General features: G+C 36.0%; 1 protein-coding gene across 1 annotated transcript in view; it reads left to right on the plus strand.

Annotated features, from left to right (window-relative positions):
- Positions 1–25641, plus strand: part of PDS5B (PDS5, regulator of cohesion maintenance, homolog B (S. cerevisiae)) — a 130205-nt gene that overhangs the window by 57613 nt on the left and 46951 nt on the right. The window contains exons 18-20 of the mRNA XM_008581785.1: positions 2804–2964; positions 19724–19847; positions 22407–22565. Coding sequence (XP_008580007.1) covers positions 2804–2964; positions 19724–19847; positions 22407–22565 — 444 coding nt within the window. The remainder of the gene's footprint in view (positions 1–2803; positions 2965–19723; positions 19848–22406; positions 22566–25641) is intronic.

Raw genomic sequence — 25641 nt, forward strand, 5'->3', positions numbered from 1 at the left:
CTTCAGATGAACTGGGATTGTATAAATATGTTTTTTTCAATATTCAGCAACATTTTCTTTTTTTTTTTTTTTTCTTTTTTTATTTTTTTTTTCCTTTTTTGTCTTTTTTTCGGGACCGGCAACGGGATCGCAACCCTCGGTGCTGCGCCCGCACCTCGCTCAGCCAGTGGGCGGGAACCGGTCTGTATGTGGGATCCGAACCCTCGGCGGGAGCGCCACCGCACTCCCAAGCGGCGCACTGTAGCAGTGCGCCACCGGGCCGGCCCAGAAAACATAAAATTATAAAGAAAATATTCATAAGCCCCCCTATACATAAACATTCGGTTCTTTTGTTTCCTTTTACTCTTTAAAAAAATGCACAGTTCTATATAGTTGAGATCCAACTGAATATATAGTTTTGTAGCCTGAACTAGTTTCCTTGAATACCACCAGGATTAGGGGTGCTGATCCCCGTGCAGTTGAAAATCCACATATAATTTTTGACTCCCAATAGTCTACTGTTGACTGGAAGCCTTACGACAACATAAAGAATTGATTAATCCATATTTTGTATGTTATATGTTTTATATTCTTTATTCTTACAATAAAATAAGTTAGAGAAAAGAAAATGTTAAGAAAATCATGAGAAAATACATTTATAGTACTGTATGTATATTTACTGAAAACAAAGTCCGCATATAAGTGGTCCCACATGGTTCATACCCGTGGTCAAGTGTCAACTACATAAGCATTTTTCTCAGTGTTTTTTTTTACTACTATTTTTAGAAGTGTCAAAAAAACAGACCTGATTTTTGGTTTTCATTTACTAGCTGTGTGCTTTTGGGGACATTACTTGGTTCCGCTTCCTCATCTGTAATGGAGAAAATAATACTTTTCTCACAAAGGACTAAATTAAATCATGTACATAAATTTATTAGCACAATGCATGGCTACTAGTAAAAATAATAAACATTATTATTTGAAATGGTGATAGTCTGTTTTGGAGGTATCATAGTGTTACTATTTTCCTATTGAATATCTAGATTTTTCAAATTTTATTCTTATAAACAGTAGTAGTAAGATGAATATTTTGGTAATGTCTTATTTTTTTTTGGAAAACTAGAAGGACATTACAGGGTTGAAAAGAATGACCATTTTCAAAATTCTTGGAGGTATATATGTGTGTATTCAAATTCCTTTATAGAGAAATTGTGCCTATATATAATCCATTAATAGAGTATGATGGTGTCCATCTCCTTGACCTTCACAAACATGGAATATTGTGAATTTTAAAAAGATTTGCTAATCTCATAAACAAAAACAATGTTTTATTTTGCATAATTGTCACTCATGATGTTCACCTTTTATATGTTAAGCATTTGTGTTTTCCCTATGGTGAATTCATCATTTTTATCCTTTGTTCATTTATCTACTGATGTTGCAATCTTTTGGTTTATTTTAACTGATTTGAATGAGCTTTTTATTACTTTGCTTTTTTATGGAACATATTTATATATAAAAAAAAGTCTTCTATTATATGTAAGTATAATGATAAAAGGAGTGTCAGTGAAAAGTAAATAGAATGTTAATTCAAATTAAATTCAGTATTGTAAAAAAATAGAGGGTTTTTATTGTTTTTGTTTTTTAAAATCTTAAATACAACCCATCTAAAACTTATTTTATTTTATTTTTATTTTTTCCTTTTTTTGTCTTTTTTACTGACCGGTAACAGGATCACAACCCTTGGTGTTGCGCCCGTACCGGGGACCAGCAATGGGATCGCAACCCTCGGTGTTGCGCCCGCACCACGCTCAGCCAGTGAGCGGGAACCGGTCTCCACATGGGATCCGAACCCTCGGCGGGAGCGCCGCTGCGCTTCCAAGCGGCACACTCTCCAGTGCGCCACCGGGCCGGCCCTAAAACTTATTTTAAAAGTGTGTTTGTGGGCCGGCCTGGTGGTGCACTCGGTAGAGGGCAGCACTCCCGCGGAGGGTTTGGATCCCATATAGAGACCGGTCCGCTCACTGGTTGAGCGCGGTGCGGGCACGACATCGAGGGTTGCGATCCTGTTGCCGGTCGTGGTATGGGCACGACACTGAGGGTTGTGATCCCGTTACCGGTCACGAAAAAAGACAAAAAGGAAAAAAAAAAGTGTGTTTGTGGGGGATTAATTAAAATTTTTCCCAGTAGCTACCCAGTTTTCCCAGAACTATTTATTTTCTGTTGCCTTCTTCATAATTTACTACAATGTATATAATCTAACTTCTTAAATATGCTAGGGTCTATTTATTGCTTTACTTTTTTTCTTTCATGATTGTTGTAATGTTAGTACCACATTGATTTGTATTGTAACTTTACAATATTTTTTACTGTCTCATTAAGTGTTTTAACCCTTTTCCTAGTTTACTTTTTTCAAAAATGTCCTTAGTTTCTTTTAATGACTTTTATTTAGAAGAATACAGATATTGCATTGAATTCTCTTCATGTTCCCTTTTCTTCTACCCTCATTTCCCATGGCCCCCTTCCCCACCCCTCAAAAAAACCCAGACAGTAATCAAAATTCAAGTTATTTTGACTAGGATTATATTAACATGTAATTTAATTTTGGAAGAAACGACTTCTTCATATCATACCATCTTTCTACATAGGAACGTTTCTTTATTATATATTTGAGTAAATTTTATTTATAGTGCTCCCAGTTTCTTGTTAGCATAATTATTTTTGTATTGACTTTGATTTGTAATATGTCTAATATATAATATTTTGGATTTGTGTTATAAAGATGAAAAGGTTTTACAAATTATTTTTATGACTCATTTTGCAGGTACTCTCGTTTACACATCCCATCTCATTTCATTCTGCTGAAACATTTGAATCACTCCTGGCTTGTCTGAAAATGGATGATGAAAAAGTAGCAGAAGCTGCACTACAGATTTTCAAAAACACAGGAAGCAAAATTGAAGAGGATTTCCCACACATCAGATCGTGAGTTGAGTTTATTTTGATAAATATTCTGGACATTAAAAAAATAATTTCCTGTTTCTTAATTTGTGTAATAATTGGAGTCTTTCAAGTTTTAGAAAAAAACTATCTAGGTTATCTTAGTCTATACTGTTCAATTTAGATTCTCCTCTCCTGAGAGAAAGCACTGATTGGTATTTTAGAAGATACATGAACGTGGAGGATAAACATGGCATATTTTTCTGAAGCATTTAACAGTTTTTGGTATATTATGCAATAAAATAAACAATAAAAATGAATTTGAGGTACAATGGGAAATTCCAAAAGAATTTCAATAGGACTGTCAGTACTACTCTTTCTTCTGTAATTAAGGGTACTGGACCAAAAATTTTCAGAAGTAGTGCTTTACTTGACATAGGGAAGTAGGGGAGCCTGAAATCCTTGTCTTAACTGCAGTATAATTTTTTTCTGTGTTCTGGTATTTCCAAGAATTGGAAATTGAGGTGTTATGTTATCCTAGGGCTCTCTAATAGTGGTTGATCATTGTTCAAGATTCCATAATAGCTCAAAGGAATAGAGGTCTTCATTCCTTATAAGGCACTGCTTACTTCCCTGTATTTCCTGTATACCTCTCCTCCTTGTTTCCGAAGAGATCACATAGGTGGTCCTGTTACTACCATAGTAACATAGGTGGTTGATTTCACTTCTACCTCATCGCTTCTTGCTTAGCCAGTGGTCTAGTTACTTGCAGTTCAGATAGCATGCTTCTTCATGCAGGAGAATTGCCTTTGGTCCTTTTTCTCAGAAAGAGATTGTGGACAAAGCTGGCTCTTAGAGTCTCAGGAATAATTTTTGTTATTCCTTTCTGTTCATGTGAAATTAATCAATTCTAGAAACGGTTGATAAATAGGACAGAAGCATTATTTAAATAACAATTGAAACCCCAAATTTTATAATAGTCTTGGTAAGAGTAAGAAAACTTATTGTTTAGAGCTGGCTTAATTTTTAAGTGAGCTCAGAGCATAAGTTTCCTTTTGGTATTGTGGCTCTCCTAGTCATATCAGAGATCAGAGTATATATATGTGTATACATATATACACACACATTATATATACACACACATTATATGTGAACTGTGTATAACTAACTGTATACTGAATGTACACCTATTGTATCTTTTTTTTTTCCTATAGGGATCCAAACCAGTGACCTTGGTGTTATAAGGCTGCATTTTAACCAGCTGGGCTAATGGGCCAGCTGTGTATCTTACTTAAACATTTTAACAGTTCAGAAAAGTGTGTTTATTATCTTAATCTTCCAAATGAGAAATCGGATATCCAGAGAGGTAAACGGTGCCAAGATTTGAATATAGGCCTCTTTGGCTCCAACACCTATGGTACCATGTCCATGATGACACAGTTCCTTTCTTAATTAGAGCTTTGAACAAGTTTTAGTTTGACTTATACACTGGAGAGGTTTTGTTATTTTCATTTTAGGCTGTCTGTCCTACTACCCTTTATTTTTTAAAGAAACATTATTTGATACATTATAGGAGAATTACGAGAGCAAGGCCAAAAGGTGGACCTTTTAGAACATGGAAGGGCAATTTAAAATATACCTTAATATGGAATGAAGTACTTAAAATTATTTGATTTATATGCTGGGTATATTTCAAATGTCTCTCATGAGGAAAATTAACACAGCTGATATTGAACACCTGCTGTGGGCACACACTGTTCTTGATGAAGTAACTCAGTCTGCATCTTCCAAGAGATAAATGTGTGCAGATTTTATGTTTTAAATTATTAAATTGGGTGAGTTAATTTTGAGGAAAAATAGTAGGGTTAAAATGAATGTTGATTAAATTATTTTCCCTTGAAGTCCCCAAAACAATTAAAAAGAACCAAAAGAAAAACGGAGAAGCTATCATAAACTGGACAGAATTGTCATCAGATATACCATTTAGACTTTATCAGCACCACACTCTCCCGAGTGAGTCACGGGCCGGCCCCTATACCATTTAGACTTTAAGTGCGAGAACATTGACAATTGATACATATCCCTGAATCAGGTGTATAAGGGGATATATAGTAAGTTTTCTATTATTTGCTAAGTTAGTGGAAAGAGACTGAGGTATGGACACGCTTTAAGAGAAATAAGGAGAACCTGATTTTAGCTGTAATAGGTCTAAAGGAGAGGCTTTGCGGTCATACCATCTTTCTTTACGCCAATCTGTTTTCCTTACTAGGAAAAGCAAAGCTTAGAGGTGAGGTAAGACTAAGAAGAGACTTGTGAAGGAAATGCTTTTTTAATCAACTTTACAGAAACAGAAAAAATTTATGTGCTGACCCACTAAACAAAAATGATGATTAGTTATGGGGTTTTGTTCTGACTCAGCTTGTCTCTCAGGAGTCTTGCTCACCCCAGAGTAGGTAGAAGTGCCGAAACTATGAGTCCCCTTATAGCATATGATAATACCCATAGCCCAGTTAGAGCTAGTTCTTATTTTTTTTTATTGAATCATAATTGATTATACATATTTCTGGGGTTCAACATTGACATATGTTGATCAATCAATATTATTAGGATATACATTATTACAAATCATAGTTATTCTTTATCCCCCTTATCCAATCTCTCCCTCTTCCCTCTCTGATAACCCCAGATTTCTTCTCTCCTTCTGAAAGTGTAATGGTTACTCTGTTGATTTGTTGCCTAGATGATCTGTCCAGTGCTTAGAGAGGTATGTTCTGTTATCATAGAGCAGATGCTTCTTCTATCACTCTGGAATGAGCTTTGTGGAGAGAGACATCCTCTTCTTTCCTTTGGTCTCCAATGCTGACTCTCCTTGTGTCAATGCACTCGAGTGGCTGGTGGGCCTTCTGCCCAGTGGTTGTGGCGTCTAATTGCTTTTACAGTAGCCATGGCTATTGCGGTGCTGTGGTGGGCCATCCCCATTGAGGTGGTGTTTCTTGGCGTGTTTCTTGCCTGGTTGTGGGAGGAGGTGTCGGTCCTCAGATCCATGCCTCAGGACCCCAGGTGGGCCCCGTGGCAGCAATAGTGTGCCTGGTTGTGGGAGGAGGGGTAGTCCCTGACTCCATCTGTTTTTATATTTTAAGATGTTATTGCAGAGCAGTTGGGTGAGAGGGGAAGAGGGAAGGAAAAAGGGTGGGAGAAGGAGGAAGGGGGGGTGTGGTTGAGGCCTGTAGCACACCCCTCATTCCTGCATGGGAGACCAGGGGGCTTCCTGTGGTGGCTTGGTCATTGCTGGGCTGAATGCAGATGTCAGGGATGTGTGGCTGAAGCCCTCGGGCCCCCACTGCCCTAGCTCAGGAGACCAAGGGGCTTCTAGTGGTGGTTTGGTAGTTGTCACTGGGCAGGTTGCAGATATCGGGGAGAGGAGCTGTGGCTGAAGCCCTTGGCTCCCCACTGCCCAGCTTGGAAGGCCAGGGCTCTTCTTGTGGCAGCTCGGAGGTTGTCACTGTGTTGGGGGGTGTGGCCAGGGCTCTCAGCTCTCCACAGCCCTGGCTTTCTGTGGTGGCTTGGTGGTTGCTTCTGGGCTGGTTGCAGGTGTTGGGGGGCATGGCTGAGGCCCCCGTCCCTCCACAGCTTGGGAGCTCAGGGGGCTTCCGGTCCTTCTAGGTTTTATAGGTGTTCTTTGGTGATGTGAGAACTTTCCTAGTTAATATCAGACTTTGTCTCTGATGTGTGGGTATTTTGTTTTTTCTTTCAGTTCTGTGTTGGATTATTAGCTGCTCCCACCACTTAAACTCTGCACTGGAACTAATTTGTTGTCCTTTGCTTACTTCTAAAATGTAGGAATTTCCTGTCAGAAACAGCACCTGAGCTGTAACTTGTAGTTGAGCTAAATTGCTACTCGGCCGCTGCTTCCCTGGGGAAGGCTTTTTGTGCAGCTCAGGTTTTAATGGTTGACTATGTAGGTACTTCTGGGTTTCATGAGATTCAGTAAATGTGGGTTATGTAGAAACTGTAGTCTTTTCAGCAAATTGCTCCCCCTACAGTTCTGTATTTCTGACCAGTCTACACAAAGTGGGCTTGTGCTGACTGAAGCGCAGGTTAGTTGTCCTTGCTTTGGCCCAATGTTACCCTGGTGGGCCTGTCTCCCCCACCGCCCATACTCCAAACACTTCCCATGGGACAGGCCATGCGCAGGTCCCTTGGTGATGACTTACCAGCTTTGAGTGACTCCTTTTTTCAGTTGTTGTGGCTCCTTGCTCCTATGTGGGTCCATGGGAACACTGTTAGGTGGTCTTGCTGGTCTGAGGGCCACCAAGGTCCTCTTCTCCCCAGTAGCCTTCAAGCAAGTTCATAGGAAGGGCACAGCTGTGGCTTTTGCCAGCTCCTGCTCTGTGTGCTCACCCTAGTTCTCCTTCTTGTAGGACTTTAATGGACTTGGAGAGAAATTACACAGAGATAAAGGACTTATTACCTTTAATCCTGTATTCCTCCCCTATGCTCCCTAGCTAGTTAAGCAACTGTATAGCCTGAGTCGGTAGCTTTGATGTTAATTTTTTAAGAAAAGTGTTCAGTGTCCGATTATCAGGAAGACATTACCTATACTTTTGTTTAAATTTGCAGAGTCAGAAAGAATTTTTCTTCTTCAAAGGTGAATTAACAGAATACAGATAAGCAAATTAACAAACAGCAAAACCTATGTAAATATTTTAGCATTCAAAAGATATCTGATAAGCACTCTTTAGAAGAATTGAATTTTTCTAGAAAAAAAGAAAATCTTAGACAGTTGTTTTAAACTGCCTAGAAAGTTAAACAGCAAATGACATCTGGGGGGAAAAAATAAGGTAATATCTAAAAAAGGAACTAAAGATAAAGAAAAGCAGAAACATATTTGCATTATAAAATATAATGGATTATAAGTAACAAGGAACAGAATAAACAACATAGAAGATGGAATCAGTAAGCTAGAGGTAGAGCTTGAGGAGATCTGCATAGAATATGGAGAAAATGGGCAAAAAATGAAGGCAGTTAAAGAGAATGGGTTGCAGTTAGTGAATAAACGTAATTGGCCTCTCTGGAGAAGACAATGGAATAATAGGAAATGGAAAATGTTCAAGAAAATAATACGGAAAAACTTGTTGAGAATGAATGAAAACATGAATTTAGAGATTAAGAAGACTCATATTTTAGGAAAATATCCTGGTGCATTTTACTGAATTTTTAGGGATTATAGAAATGATTTCACAAGCATCAAGAAAAAAAAAAGTCATGTACAGTGGAAAATAATGAAGCTGACTTATTTATTTTCAACCACATAAGATTTCTGAAGGTAATGATTCAATAACTGAAAAGTTTTAATGGGAAAAGGAATGAAAGAATTTCCTAGCCAGCCTAAGTTGTGTAAGTAAGGACAATTGAAAGATATTAAGTATACAAGGACTCAGGAAATGTACCATCCCTTTTTTATTGTGAGGTCACCCTGTCTACCCAGTTCTATGCTTTTCCCCCTAGAATTCAGCTTTTTTCTTATGCTCCTAAATTCCATTTGTTTTCTTCTTCTTCATCTCTCATTTGTCTTTGCCTGTCATTTTACTTTCAGTATTTAACTTTTAGAGATGGCTGTGCAAATATGTTTGAAAACCTGGATTTTTTCTGAATGATGACATGAATGAATAAGATTGGCTCAAGAAAAGGGAAGAAAAAGCCTAATGATAATTATAAATAAGTTGAGAAAATTATCCTCTAATAAAAGCATCAGTAGAGGTTGTGTCTTCAGGGAGATATTTTAAATCTACAGTAAACCATGAATTCTAATTCTTTTTAATTGTTTAGGGTATGGGGAAGAAAACACTCATATTCTTTAAAGCCAGGATAACTAACTAACATGGATACTAAAACCTGATAAGAAATATTCGTCCTAAAAAAAACCTAAGACAAATCTTACTAAAATGTGATTTTTGTATAAGAAAAATATTAGCAGAAAGAGTTTACTGCAGTAGAATAACACTATATTATGGCCCAATATGGTTAATTTTAGGAATACAAAGAGGGTTGGTATCAATAAGTCTAACATTCATGTTTATAATTCACTACATACATGAATAAAAGGGAGAGGGCACACACTAGATCATTTTGATAGATGATGAAAGGGCTTGTGATTTTTAAAACATCAGTCTATTTCTAATTAAGTTCAATAAAGTAGGAAAAAATGCCTTATTAACATAACAAATATCTCTCAAATCAGTAGGCAGTATTATGTGGTAGATGCACTAGAAACATTCCCAGTAAAATCAGGAAAAAGGTGAAACCACACTATGTCTGCTATTATTTAACATTGTTTGGGAAGCATTAACCAATGTGATTACATAAGAAAAGAAAATAAGAGATACAAGTGTTGGAAAGGAAGAAGCAGAATTATAATTTTTTGTAGAAAATCTGGGAAAATCAGCTGAAAAACTATTAGGAACAGGTAGGCAAAAATCCAAAGCTTTCCTTACACATCACTGAGAACCATTTAGAAAATATTATGGGAATAAAAATCAGAAGATCTTAGAAGTAAAGTAGACAATTTGCAATCTTGTAATGGTGGATGAGGGATTATAGTATTGAATAAATAAATTGCTGAGGAAAAGGTAGGTTACCTAATAAATAATTAGCAAGCTTTTTTTAAAAAATAGAAAATTCTTTATTTTATTTTAAATTTATTTATTTATTATTAGTATATACATTTTTACAAATCATGATACTTCTTTATGCCCTTTACCCGATCACTTCCCAAACCCCATTCCTCCCTCCTTCCCTCCCATCTCTAGTAGCCTTAGGTTTGTTCTCTACTTTTGAAAGTTCAACGTATTGTTGTGGTCTTTTCTTCCTTTCTTTCCTTCATTCCTTCTTTCCTTCTTCCCTCCCTCCCTTCTTCCTAGCAGCCAGGTGTGAGTGAGAACATGTGGTGTTTCTGTTTATTTGTCTGGCTTATTTCACTTAACATAATTTTCTCCAAACTCATTTATGTTTCTGCAAATGGCAGAATTTCATTCTTTTATATGGCTGAGTAGTATTCCATCATGTATATATACACCACATTTTCTTTATCCAGTCATCTGTTGATGGACACTTCAGTTGGTTGCATATTTTGGCTATTGTAAATAGAGCTGCAGTGAACATGAGAGTGCAGGTATCCTTTGAACATGATGATTTCCATTCCTTTTGATATATACCCAGTAATGGGATTGTTGGATCATGTAGTAGCTCTATCTGTAGTTGTTTAAGAAACTTCCATAATGGCTGTGCTAATTTACAGTCACACCAACAGTATAGAAGAGTTCCTCTTTCCCCGCACCCTTGCCAGCATGTTATTCTTGGTCATTTTAATAATGGCCAATCTAACTGGGGTAAGATGATATCTCAGTGTGGTTTTGATTTACATTTCTCTGATGCCTGGTGATGCTTAGCATTTTTTTATGTACCTGTTCGCCATTCGTATGTCTTCCTTTGAAAAATGTATAATCATCACCTTTGCCCATTTTTTAATTGGATTATTTGGTTTTTTACTGTACAGTTTGAATTCTTTGTATATTGTGGATATTAATCTCTTGTTGGATGTATAGTTTTCAAATATTTTCTCCCATTCTGTAGGTTGTTTTTCAGCTCTGTTGATTGTTTTTTTGCCTGTGTAGAAGCTTTTTAATTTGATATAATCCCATTTATTTTTTCTTTTGTTGCTTGTATTTTTGGGGTCTTATTCATAAAGTCTTTTGCCCAGCCCTATTACCTGGAGTGTTTCCCTGATATTTTCCTTTAGTAATTTTATGGTTTCAGGTCTTATATTTAAGTCTTTAATCCATTTTGAGTTAATTTTGGTATATGGTGAGAGGTACAGGTCCAGTTTCATTTTTCTGCATATGGATATCCATTTTTCCCAGCACTATTTATTGAAGAGGCTGTCTTTTTGCCCAATGTATATTGTTGCTGCCTTTGTCAAAGATTAGTTGGCTATAAGTATGTGGGTTGATTTCTGGGTTTTCTGTTCTGTTCCATTGATCCAAGTGTCTATTTTTATGCCAGAACCATGCTGTTTTGGTTACAATAGCTTTGTAATATAATTTGGAGTGGGTAGTGTTATGCCTCTGGCTTTATTGTTTTTGCTTAGGATAGCTTTGGCTATTCGGGCTCTTATTGTTTCATATGAATGTTTGGATTGCTTTTTCTTTCTTTTTTTTTTTTTTAAAGATGACCGGTAAGGGGATCTCAACCCTTGGCTTGGTGTTGTCAGCACCACGCTCAGCTAGTGAGCAAACCGGCCATCCCTATATAGGATCCGAACCCGTGGCCTTGGTGTTATCAGCACCGCACTCTACCGAGTGAGCCACGGGCCGGCCTGGATTGCTTTTTCTATTTCTTTAAGAATGTCATTGGTATTTTGATTGGGATTGCACTGAATCTGTAGATTACTTTGGGTCAAATGGACATTTTCACAATGTTAATTCTTCCCATCCAAGAGTACGGTATTTCTTTCCACCTTTTTGCATCCTATTTAATTTCTCTCAGTAGTGTTTTATAGTTCTCATTGAAGAGATCTTTCACCTCCTTGGTTAAAATGATACCTAGGCATTTTATTTTTTTGGTGACTGTTGTAAATGGGCTTGCTTTCTTCATTTCATTTTCTGCTAGTTTGTTATTGGAGTATAAAAATGCCATTGGTTTTTGGGTGTTGATTTTTTTATCCTGCAACATTATGGAAATTGTTAATCAGCTGGAAGAGTTTTTTGGTAGTCTATAGGTTTTTCTATATATAAGATCATGTTGTTAGCAAACAAGGACAGTTTGACCTCATCCTCTCCAATCTTGATGCTTTTATTTCTTTCTCTTACTTGATTGCTCTGGCTAGTACTTTCAATATTATGTTAAATAGGAGTGTGAGAGTGGGCATCCTTGTCTTGTTCCTGTTTCTAAGGGAGAAGCTTTCAGCTTTCCCCGTTCAGGATGTAATTGTCAATTGGTTTGTTGTCAATGGCTTTTATTGTATTGAGGAAATTTCCTGCTATAACTATGTAGGATCCGAACCCACGGCCTTGGCACTACCAGCGCTGCACTCTCCCGAGTGAGCCACGGGGCTGGCCCCAGGCCTAGCTTTTTAATCCAATCAGTCACTGTGTCTTTTGAATGGGGAGTTTAATACGTTTACATTTAGGGTTGTTATTGATAGGTATTGCTTTACTCCTGTCATTATATTGCTTTTTGTTTAGATGTTTTAAACATTATTTGTCTCTTCTCCTTTTATTTTTCATCTTCAATGTTAGTTGGATTTTTGAGGTAATGTGATTTAGCTTCTTTCTCTTTCTTATTTGCATTTTGGTTTTAATGGCAGGGTTTGCTCTTGTGAATTTTTGATATTGGTTATAGTTTTTCAGATTCTTGATGCAGGTCTCTTTTGAGTGTTTCTTGCAGGGCTGGTTGTCTGGTAGTAAACTCACATAAGTTTTGTTTGTCAGAAGATACACTATTTCTCTCTCACTTCTGAAGGATGACTGTGCTGGGTATAGGATTCTTGGTAGCATTTTTTTTTTTAGTCTTTTGAATATATCATCCCATTTCCTCTGGCCTGTAAGGTTTCAGTTGAGAAGTCTGCTGTTAGTCTGATGAGGGCTCTCTTATAGGTGACTTGGTGCTTTTCTCTTGCTGCTTTTAGAATTTTCTCTTTGAGTTTTGCCAGTTTGACTGTAATGTGTCTTGGAGAGGACCTTTTTGAATTGAATCTGTTTCGGGATCTTTGGGCTTCCTGGTTCTGAAGGTCTGCATCCTTCCCTATACCTGGGAAGTTTTCTGTTATTGTTTCTTTGAATAAGTTTTCAATGCCTTTTCTTTTTTCCTCCTCTTCTGGAATACCCATGATTTGAATGTTTGTGTGCTTGAGGTTGTCTGATAGCTGTTACATTTTCTTCTTTTTTTAAGATGCTTTTTTCCTTTTTCTTCTCTGTCTGGCTTATTTACAAAAGACCATCTTTGAGTTTTGAGATTCTTTCTTCTGCTTGCTCTAGCCTGCTGCTCAAGCTTTCTGTTCTGTTTTTCATTTCATTGAGAGAATCGTTCATTCCTAGGAGTTCTGGTACATTCTTTTTGAAGTTATTAATCTCTTTGTAAATTTCCTCCTTCATATCCTGGATATTTTTTCTTGTTTCATTGTGTTCTCTAGTTGATTCTTCTCTTATTACTTGCAGTTTTCTTAAAATCAGTGTTCGGAATTCCTTTTCAGACTTCTCGAGGGTTTATTGCTCTGTGGGGTTTGGTACATGAGAATTACCATATTCCTTTGGTGGTGTCATATCTTCTTGTTTATTTGTAGTTCTAGTATTTTTTTGTTGATGTTTGGTCATCTGGTAGAACTCTTAGTTCTTCTATTACTCTGGAGTGGGTTGTGAGGAGGAAGACTTCCTCTCTTTGTAGGTTCTGCTGATGACTCTTCTTTTATCAATGCAGTTGAGTGTGTGTTGGGCTGCCTTGGCTCCTGTTTGGTCAGTGCACGGGTCCAGTGTGTGCTCACCTGGGTGGTTCACACAGTAGTTTGGTGGAGCCTGTGAGCCCCTCTGATGCTCCAGTGTGGGCAAGGCCTGCAGCTGTGTTGGTCCCTGGGTGCAGCTTGGGTCCTATGCATGCTCACCTGGGCAGCTCATGTGGTGGCTTGGTGGGGCTTGCGAGCCACTCTAGTCCTCGGGTGTGGGTGGGGCCAGAAGTTCTAGCAGGCTGTTTTGAAAAGAAAAATTAATGTAGACTGCTTATCTTGTTTTATTCTGATATGTATTCTGTATCTGATATATTTCAGATGCATCAAAGATAGAATCTGTATATAAGATTTTAAGTATATGAAATGGATTATTAGTAACCAGTATGTTTCTTTTTTTTTTTTTTTAAAAAGATGACCCGTAAGGGGATCTCAACCCTTGGCTTGGTGTTGTCAACACCACGCTCAGCCAGCGAGCAAACCGGCCATCCCTAGATGGGATCCGAACCCGTGGCCTTGGTGTTATCAGCACCGCACTCTACCGAGTGAGCCACAGGCCGGCCCATAACCAGTATGTTTCTATAACTCCTTTGTTTGTAGGGAAAGGGGCACTAATGTCAAGTCATAAATTGAATATTGATGGATTGTTTTTTAGAATTCCATTTGTTGAAAAATATATTTATGAAACTCCCACTCTGTATCAGGAACTGTTCTAAGTGCTGAGGAATGTGTGATGTATAAGACAGGCTGAGTCTTTGCCCTTACACTTTAGAGGGGGGAGTACTAATGTTTAGAGAAAAGCCAAAATCGTGAAATAATTTGGGAACACAAATGATACGCTGGAAAACATTTGTTTTTTTTTTAATTGAAACATAATTGATCATACATGCATTAGTCCATTTTGTGTTGCTTATAACAATATATGTGGAACTGAGTAATTTATAAGAAAACAAATTTTTTTGCTTATAGTTTTTGAGGCTGGGAAGTCCAAAGTCCTTCTGGTGGTAGTGAGAGTGACCCAGGGGTCTTACATTGCAAAATGGTGGAAGGAGAGAGCAGGGAGAGAGACAGACTTCTTCTTTTAAAGCCCTCACCATTTTTAATCCATTCACTACTGCGTGGTCCTACAACCCAATCACCTCTTCAAGGTCTCACCTTACGATTACCGTAATAGTATTTCCCACCCTCTTAACAGTCACAGTGGGGACTAAGTTTCTAATAAATAAAATGTGGGGGATACAATTCAAGCTTGGGGGGACATAATTCAATCCACTATAATAAATATCTGTGGAGTACAGCATTGAATATCAGTACTGTTGTGCAATATGTGATGCTCAAATCAGGATAATTAATATATTCAATATTATACAGTGTAATCATTTTTTGCGGCCCTTTACCAATTTCTCCCTCCCTATTTCCTACCTCTGGTGGCCTCAGTTATGTTCTCTCCTTTTGAAAGTTCAACAAATTGTTCAGTGAGTTATTGTGATTGTCATATCTTTCTTTCCTTCTTTTTTAATTCATTTGTTTTTTTAGCTTCCACTTATGGGTGAGGACATGTGGTATTTCTCTTTCTGTGCCTGGCTTATTTCAGTTAACGTAATTTGGAAAACTATTTTTAATGTATATGACTTAGATTAATATCTGTAATATATAAAGACTCTTAATGAGGGAAAAGTAAACATAAGTCTCACAGTAGAATACCAGCAAAGGGAATGAACAGGAAATTCACAAAAAGGAAATCCTCCCAGCCCCCCAAATTGTGAAAAGATGTTTATATAATTAAGGAAATAACAAATAAGAACAATTGTGTGATATAACCAGTGTTAGCTAGCATTCCAATGATACTCTCTTGGTGGGGATATAGATTGATGCAGTCCTTCCAGGTTGGTAATGTGGTAATGCATACAAAATTAAAATGTGTATAGTCTGACTCTGCAGTTTCACTTTTAGGAATTTAGGGGCTTATTCCCAGAGATAATTAGAAAAGATGTCCACATAATCATTCTGGGTCAGAGTCCAGTCAGAGAAACAGAAACTATACTAGGTATTTTAAACAGAAATAAATAAATAAATACAGATGTTTGAAGAATAAAAGAGCCAAAAAGTTGCATTGGGGACCCAGAGATACAAATTGCTAGAAGCAGCTACCACCTTCAAGGCTGGTGAGATAACTGGGAGGAAGTGGTGTTAAAGGTGGAAGAGTCCTGTCGGCATCATCCAACTGATTGCTTTGGTGTAGCCTGGCTGTTGGTAGGGGGCAGTGAAGCTACTGCTGCTCAGAGTGCTTAAGGAAGCTCTAGTGTCTCTTATTGGAAGAAACTAATAGGAAGCCAACTCTTAAGGGAGTCTGAGAAATGTGGTTGGTAGATTTGTAGCTCCAGGATATTGGAGCAGTTTATAAAAGGATAGATGTAAAGCTCAGATATAGTAGGGAAATAACTAGTACAAGGACTTTCCTGGTACAGTTAAGTTAAAAAAAAAAAACAAAAACTCCTACATGATCGTCAATATAAGACTGGTTAAATTAGAGCTTTGTGACTTTTAAAAAGGATAGTGTTAGCAATATTTGACATAGGAGTTCTGGGTAACATTGTTGAGTGATAAAATGTTTCTAAATAGTATGTATTTTGTATACTTATTTATTTAATAATTTGTGTATATATAAAATAATATGTCTAGAGAAATTTTTGGAGTGTTCCCCAAAATGCTGACAATATTATTTCAGGGTAGTGAGATTTTGATTTTCTTTTTTCTTCAGTGCTGTTTAGTGTATTTTTCAGTTTTGTTTGCATTATCTGCATGTATGATTATCATCAGGGGAAAAGCTTGAATTTGAAGGAAGAAAATCAATTTAATGAGGGAATAGGAATCCTTTTAATAGGAAAAGCAGGCAGAGAAAGTAGTTGCTTCATTTACTTTTCACTAACTTCTAAGACTCCGCTTATTAGTACTTGAAATTTTTTTTTCTTCTTCATGCTTATTTTTTTGGTTTATATCTGTTTTCTGTTGAAGTAAATGAGTATGCAAAACATTGGATGAGCTTAAAGTTTCACATAATTATCTTAAAAAAATACCAGCTAATGTTGCTTCTTGCTTGTGTGATGTGTAATTTTCCTCTTGATTACTGAGAAGAGAGGTTATGGATGTTTGTATTACCAAATCTGACTTAATGAAAAGATAGGTCTTACCTGGGGAGTTTAGTTATTAGAGTTACTAAAGACCTTTTAAGGTTAGCATTTTAGTGAGACTAATTTTTTTCATATTTTATTATTGAAATTTTTAAACACATATGAAGATAGAATACTGTGACGAATTCCCGTGTATCCACCAACCAGCTTTGACAATGAATAATTTATAGCCAATTTTATTTCATGTGTGCCTCTACCTGCTCCCCCTTTTTCCTTTATATGGTATTGAAAGCAAATCCCAGACATTGTCATTTTATCTATACATCTTTATCACAAACACAGTTAATGCGTTTGTGTTTGTAATTGTTGAATAAAAGCAAAACACAAAATACTTGTATTTGGATTATATTTTTAATATAGGTATTTATAACGCAAAATTAAGAATTCAGAGCTGCTTTGGCCTCCTTGACTCGCTGACTCCCGTCTGTTTCCCTCAACTCAGGCTCTATTTGGATTATTTCTTGCACTATAGTGTGGAACCTACCTGCATGCAGTAAGCTGGGGCAGGTTTAAGGCTCTTCTGTTTTGTTTCCCATCTTTCATGGGTCACAGTACTGTGTTGCCATTGTCTAGTGTCTGAAACTTTAACATGCTCATCTTTTCTAGTTGTTTAAAGCAGGAGAGTAAATCCAGTCTTGTTACACCATCATTATCTGAAGCAGAATTACTCTTATTATAGTTTTATTTATTTATTTTTTAATGAGCGAAGGTAGATTTTTTTTTTTTTTTAACACACATTTCAGGGTAGTCTGTATATCTTCTTTTGTAGAGCTTTCTACCTTTTTATGTTTAGCCCCTTTTTATGGTATCATTGGTTTTTATGGTATCATATGGTATCATTTTCCTTCTCTATTTTTAGAAGGTCTTCACATGTTAGGGATATTTGTCTTTTTATTACACTTTGCTGTTGGTGTCTTTTTGTGAAATTCTACCCTTACTGTGATGAATTATTGTACCTCTAAATTCCTACTGGAGCACTGGGTTGGTATTGGACATTGAGGAAGATAACAGACGTTGCTTTTATTGTGAGATGTATGAATAATAGTTGAGTTAGGAGCTCCAACTTTATTAATGGTAGAATGATATGATGCATGAATGTTCTTCCAGGTAGCTATATGACTCACTCCCTTCCCTCCCTCAGAACTCTGCTTAAGTGTTACTTTATCAGAAAGCTCTTCTGTTTAAAATTGTAACACTCTTATACCCTCCTCCCCTAATTCCTATCCTCTTTTTGTTTTCTTGTTCTACAGCAATTACTGCAATTTGACATAACACGTATTTTGCTAATTTATATGTTATCACTTGTCCCTAAAATGCTAGTAGCTTGGAGGCAAGGATTTGGGGCCTTTAATAGTGCCTGGCACATAATATTGCTTAATCTGATTTCCCTTTATGTAGGTTGTTCTGGCACAAAGTGAAAGTTGAAAAAGGCAGAGACTTGAGAACGCAAGGACAGTTCAAGTTCTATTACAGTGCTCTATGTGTAAGGACGGTGGCAGAAGCTTAGCTGGAGTGATTGCAGTGAGAATAAAAGAAAGACCCAAATGAATGACGTTAAAAAAGGGAGTGGGTCACCAGCTTTGTTTGTGTTTGTAATTGTTGAATAAAAGCAAAACACAAAATACTTGTATTTGGATTATATTTTTAATATAGGTATTTATAACGCAAAATTAAGAATTCAGAGCTGCTTTGGCCTCCTTGACTCGCTGACTCCCGTCTGTTTCCCTCAACTCAGGCTCTATTTGGATTATTTCTTGCACTATAGTGTGGAACCTACCTGCATGCAGTAAGCTGGGGCAGGTTTAAGGCTCTTCTGTTTTGTTTCCCATCTTTCATGGGTCACAGTACTGTGTTGCCATTGTCTAGTGTCTGAAACTTTAACATGCTCATCTTTTCTAGTTGTTTAAAGCAGGAGAGTAAATCCAGTCTTGTTACACCATCATTATCTGAAGCAGAATTACTCTTATTATAGTTTTATTTATTTATTTTTTAATGAGCGAAGGTAGATTTTTTTTTTTTTTTAACACACATTTCAGGGTAGTCTGTATATCTTCTTTTGTAGAGCTTTCTACCTTTTTATGTTTAGCCCCTTTTTATGGTATCATTGGTTTTTATGGTATCATATGGTATCATTTTCCTTCTCTATTTTTAGAAGGTCTTCACATGTTAGGGATATTTGTCTTTTTATTACACTTTGCTGTTGGTGTCTTTTTGTGAAATTCTACCCTTACTGTGATGAATTATTGTACCTCTAAATTCCTACTGGAGCACTGGGTTGGTATTGGACATTGAGGAAGATAACAGACGTTGCTTTTATTGTGAGATGTATGAATAATAGTTGAGTTAGGAGCTCCAACTTTATTAATGGTAGAATGATATGATGCATGAATGTTCTTCCAGGTAGCTATATGACTCACTCCCTTCCCTCCCTCAGAACTCTGCTTAAGTGTTACTTTATCAGAAAGCTCTTCTGTTTAAAATTGTAACACTCTTATACCCTCCTCCCCTAATTCCTATCCTCTTTTTGTTTTCTTGTTCTACAGCAATTACTGCAATTTGACATAACACGTATTTTGCTAATTTATATGTTATCACTTGTCCCTAAAATGCTAGTAGCTTGGAGGCAAGGATTTGGGGCCTTTAATAGTGCCTGGCACATAATATTGCTTAATCTGATTTCCCTTTATGTAGGTTGTTCTGGCACAAAGTGAAAGTTGAAAAAGGCAGAGACTTGAGAACGCAAGGACAGTTCAAGTTCTATTACAGTGCTCTATGTGTAAGGACGGTGGCAGAAGCTTAGCTGGAGTGATTGCAGTGAGAATAAAAGAAAGACCCAAATGAATGACGTTAAAAAAGGGAGTGGGTCACCAGCTTTGTTTGTGTTTGTAATTGTTGAATAAAAGCAAAACACAAAATACTTGTATTTGGATTATATTTTTAATATAGGTATTTATAACGCAAAATTATAGGCCATTGAAAATGAATCTGATGAGTAGATCTTGGTAACTTTTTTGTTGTTGCTGCCATAAAACATTATTTAAAAAATACAAACATTAAAGTATCTAGTAGAAGTTATATTAGTTTTTCTTGTTTACTCTTTGTCTTTGATTATTTTTAGAGCCTTGCTTCCTGTTTTACATCACAAATCTAAAAAAGGACCCCCCCGTCAAGCCAAATATGCCATTCATTGTATCCATGCGATATTTTCTAGTAAAGAGACACAGTTTGCACAGATATTTGAGGTAATGAGAAAAATTTTATTTGTTTCATATGTCATGGTTAGAAAACATATATTAATGATTTTATAGAATGTTCACATTTGGTTTGGTGATGCATCATTTTGTAGTATATTTTCAGAATTTGAATCAGTAAAATCAATGTTGGTAAGGTAATTGTATAAAATATAGATAGTAGATAACAGATGATTATTTTGTTGTTTTATAGGTTCAAAAAATTTGAATTCTGTTTGAGATACTACCGAAGTTTAGGGATTTGTAGAACAGTACCAATTGGTAATAAAAAGTAAATAAACTTTTGCCTTTATAATTGACTGACCTAATTTTGTGTCAGATGTAAAGTGTGTCTTTTTAATATAAATTTCAAATTATTTTCCGTACCCTTTACGTAATAACCTTTACCCAAGCATTGCAATTTTATTGCAATCTATAATAATTAGGGGCTATCTCTAGTATTGTTATTGCAAATACAAGTTAAGCAGAACATCTATAAAATCCTAATTTATAATTTAAGTATAGGAATCTTGAGTGTAGTTAAAACAATTTGGAAATTATACTGAATCTACTTACCATAAATATTTTGACTTATCTCTGTTTTAGAAACTTTTATGCTAATTTTGTCATTTTTATGTGTTGTGTTAAAGACTTGAAGGAGAGAAAAAAATAGTTTTCCCAAGCATCATCTTTGCTGTAGATAGCAAATAATTTATTTTAAATTTTGTGCATGTGGGGTTGGGAATATTTTCTGTAGTCTGTTTTTGTGTATGAGAATGACTTCAATAAATTCATGTTGATTTATAGGAAACATTCATTTTTCTTGATTGATCTTTTTATTCCTTGTAATCATGAGTATGAGAAGAATAATACTTATATAACTTGTGTTTGTAGGGTACTTAAATTTTCATTTTGATATTATATCTGTTATTTTATTTTTTCCTGTCATCCCCCTACTATAACATATAAAGTTGGTTGACTTTCTGAGAAGAGATTTTATAGAGATATCTGCTCTTTTTGAGGTTGCCACTAATCTAGGATCTGGCCATTAATTTTGCTTTTTCAGAAATGATTTTATTAACTTACTGTGGAAAATTATCAAACTCATTATAATAAACTACTTGAAAAAACTATTTATATTATCATATTTTTGTTTATAATGTGAACAAGCTGGCACTTAGCTAGGTGTGCAATGGAAGTATTGAGGGAACTCATCAAAGGTAACAAGAAGTAAACTTACTTAAATGTATTTTTGACTAAATGAGACCCCATATTGCCCTAATATGTTTGGAACAGTTTTGTATTGCTTTTCAAGCCTAGAATTCCTAGAATTCCTGGTGTTCAGTGTGGGAGAATAGAACACCAAGTTTTCATTAAAATGTGGCATTAGAATTTCTAATATTATATTCACTTCAAAATCAAAAGATGCAAAAAGAATATATAGTGAAAAGTTCCCTTACCCCCATACCCTAGCCACTCAGTTTCTTTTCTCACAATTTCTAATATTATATTCACTTCAAAATCAAAAGATGCAAAAAGAATATATAGTGAAAAGTCCCCTTACCCCCATACCCTAGCCACTCAGTTTCTTTTCTCACAGGCAACCATTGTTATGTACTTTATGTATACAGTAATGTACTTTTCTGGAGATATGTTATTCATATACAAGTAAGGACGTATAAATACACACATTTTGTCCCCCCCTCACTACCCTAATGCCAATGATAGCCTATTTTAGTCACTCTTCTCATTTTCCTATTTTTAAAATTTAGCAGTATATTTTGGATATCATTCTATATGAGTATATGAAGAACTTTATTCTTTTGTCATGGCAAAATACATATGAGTGGTTGGCTTTCCTACAGAATTATAAAAAATAATTTTATTTGTGGTATTTCATATTTGGTGCTCTAATAAAGACCACCACAATTCAAATGACTGAGCATAGGCAAAAGCCTATTTCTTGTTCCTGAAAAATCCAGTTGGGGTGTTTGAATGGCCTCCTAATCAGTGGCTTAGGGACACAGACTCTTTCTGATTAGTGACTTCTCTTTAAGACTCCCTGGATCCTTGGCATTAAGCCAGCCAGTGAGTAAAGAGAGAGCCAGTGGAGAAGACACACTGCTCATTTGTGCCTCAGTGCAGGTGTGGTATACCTCTCTTTCACTCCCACTCCCTTGACCAGAACTCATTCACATATCCTCACCTAACTGCAGAAGAAGCTGCAAGTGGCATCATCCTTATGCCCAGGAAATTCTATTTCTATTCTATCCAGAGAAGTGGATATTGGTGAGCCCTGACAGTCATAAAATATATGCTACATGATGTGATTCTCCATGCTGAAATGTTTCTGTACCTATCTCTAAAATGCCCCAAACTGAAAATGTTTAAAACAGATGCTTTCTAGACATAGATAACCTGTAGAAGTCTAAATGTAAGCTTGAGTTACTACTTATGTATATATTGAAACTTTTGTAGTTTTTATAATTTTTGTAATTTGAAGATGAAATAATATGGACAGTTTATTTGCATATGTATAGAGTTGAATATATTTCTTCCCCTCATTTTCAGCCTCTGCATAAGAGCCTAGATCCAAGCAACTTGGAACATCTCATAACACCATTGGTTACTATTGGTCATATTGCTCTCCTTGCACCTGATCAATTTGCTGCTCCTTTGAAGTCTCTGGTAGCTACTTTCATTGTGAAAGATCTTCTCATGAATGATCGGGTAATTTATGCTTCTTAGATCTGTGTTCTTCATAATGTTATCTTCCAAAATTTTATACAACAGAGAGAAGTAAAATGACGGTAACAACACTTCCATTTGGCTGCTTTTAAGTTTTTCTTTTTTTTAATTGCTGTATCTCCATTATAAGTAAAATTGAAACATCACTTTAGTTGAGCATAGGCCTGTGACCTGTAATATATAAAATATAACCTGATTCCATCTTATTTCACATTGGCAGGGGTTTAACTTTTGTGAGGACATCTATTTTAAAAAATGTGCACATTTTTTTAAAAAACCAGTCCACAGTTTGGTTGTCATGACTATGGTTGTTCTTTTCCCTGTATACAGTAAAGAATGAAAAGAGCCTTGGGGAGAAAACACTAGATCTGTGTTCTTCATAATGTTATCTTCCAAAATTTTATACAACAGAGAGAAGTAAAATGATGGTAACAACACTTCCATTTGGCTGCTTTTAAGTTTTTCTTTTTTTTAATTGCTGTATCTCCATTATAAGTAAAATTGAAACATCACTTTAGTTGAGCATAGGCCTGTGACCTGTAATATATAAAATATAACCTGATTCCATCTTATTTCACATTGGCAGGGGTTTAACTTTTGTGAGGACATCTATTTTAAAAAATGTGCAGATAACAAACCAGTCCACAGTTTGGTTGTCATGACTATGGTTGTTCTTTTCCCTGTATACAGTAAAGAATGAAAAGAGCCTTGGGGAGAAAACACTGGGAGAGAAATAACGATTTTTTTGTCTCCTGTTTGTGTGTATTTGGGGCAGGGCATGTTTGAGCCTGGGAGAATTGACCTCCTTATGAGTTGCATGGAGTTTTATGCATAAGTGTATGTGTGTGTCTATATTTACACACACACACACACACACACACACACACACGCACACGTATGAGTTGCATGGAGTTTTATGCATAAGTGTATGTGTGTGTCTATATTTACACACACACACACACACACACACACACACACACACACACGCACACGCACACACACGCACACGCACGCACGCACAACCATATATAACTATCAATTTTGTCTGCTGTGCCCTCAGCACTGTATTGGGTTCTCTGGAGAGTTAACAGAAATATGAGATGAAGTTTCTCCTTTAAAAATATAATTAAAATTCCTAAGTGTTGCAGCTGTATTGCCTGTGTCATATCAATCATTATTCTTCCATCCAATGAATACATTTTAATGCTTTGATACTTTTAAGCTAAGAGATTATGGAAAAGTAGTTTGTGGAGGTAATAGTCAAGGTAAATAGTCTATATTAGATCCTTAATGATTCGTGGCTGTTTAACTTTCATTGACTAAGAGCCCTGTGATTTGGAGACCAAGGGCCTATGTTAATTTCCATTGTCTACCAGTTCCTTTGGCTGTGATTTTTAGCCATGTCTTTCACTTTTCCTTCCCCTAAGCGTATTACTTCGTGTATATTTTTCAGGTCATGTTTGCTAATTGTGTGTTTAAAATTTTCTATATCCTTACCGGTTTGTTTTCTTTAATGAAAAAATTTTGAGATAAAACATACCAGAAAAGTACATACCAGAAGAGTAACAGTATAGCTTATTAAGTTATGACAAAGTTAATATTTTTAAGGAATCAATTATCTAGGTAAAGAAATAGCATATTACCAGTACCCCCCAAAATCCTGTTATTTTCTGTTTCTTTTTTTTTTTTTAAAAGATGACTGGTAAGGGGATCTTAACCCTTGACTTGGTGTTGTCAGCACCACGCTCTCCCAAGTGAACTAACCGTCTATCCCTATATAGGGATTCGAACCCTTGGCCTTGGTGTTATCAGCACCATACTTTCCCAAGTGAGCCACAGGCTGGCCCTATTTTCTAAAACTTTCCTATTACTACTGTCTGCCCTCCAGTTCACTGAAGATAATAGTTATTCTGACTTCTGCATTTAGTTTTACCTGTTTTTAACTTATATAAATGAAATCATACAGAGTAATTTCTTTATGTCTGGCTTCCTTCATACAGTAATGTGTATGTGCTATTGCACATAGCAATAGTTGGTTCATTTTCATTGCTCTGTAGTATTCCGTTGTTTGTATATACCACAGTGTATCTGTTCTAGTTGTAGACATTTGGGTTGTTTCTAGTGTTAAATTAGTAGTGCTATTATGAATATATTCTTTTATGAATCTTTTAATGCACTCATGTATGCATTTCTGTTGGGGTGTGATTGCTATGTAAGAGGGTATGTATAAGTTCAGTTTTAGAAGATTTTGCCAAATGGTTTTTCAAAGTGATTGTACCAATGAACATTTCTTCCTGTACTGAATGAGAGTTCTTGTACCATTTCCCCTTCTGTGTTAGCTATGCCATTCTTTTACATTTCAGCCATTTTGTGAGTGATTTAACAGCATGCTCTTGAGCACTTTTTCATAAATACATGTACATTTTGGATGTCCTCTTTTGTGAACTACCTGCTCAAGTCTTTTCCATATTTTTCTATTAAATTGTAAGTCCCTCTCATTGACTTCTAAGATTTCTTTATATATTCTGTTGGTTATATGTTTTGCAAATTTCTTTTCCTACCTTGGAGCTTACCCTTTCATTCTCTTAATGGTGTCTTTTGATGAATGGAAGTTTCATTTTTTTTTTTTTTTTTTTGCTGGCTGGTACAGGGATTGAACCCAGACCGTGTTGTTATCAGCACCATGGTCTAACCAACTAAGCTAACTGACCAGCTGGAAAGTTTTTAATATTAACAAAGGCCAATTCTAGTTAATAAAAAGTTTTTAGTATTAACAAAGGCCAATTTATCCATCTTCTTTTTATGGTTGGCACTTATAGTAAATCTTTTTTGTCTACTCCCAAGGTTGTGAACATGTTTCCATATATTATTTTATAGACTTATGCTAATCAGTATCCACTAGGCACATGTGTCTATTTAAGATAAATAGAAGTCCATTTCTTCATTCACACATTTCAAGTACTCAGTAGCCACATATGACTAGTGGCTAGAGTTTTGGACAGCACTTCTGTAGAGGTTTTATTGTTTTTTTTTTTTTTTTTTTTTTTGTTTTTTTTTC

This window comes from Galeopterus variegatus, unplaced genomic scaffold (assembly GCF_000696425.1).
Source record: "Galeopterus variegatus unplaced genomic scaffold, G_variegatus-3.0.2 Scaffold2459, whole genome shotgun sequence".
In the NCBI taxonomy this organism is placed as follows: domain Eukaryota; kingdom Metazoa; phylum Chordata; class Mammalia; order Dermoptera; family Cynocephalidae; genus Galeopterus; species Galeopterus variegatus.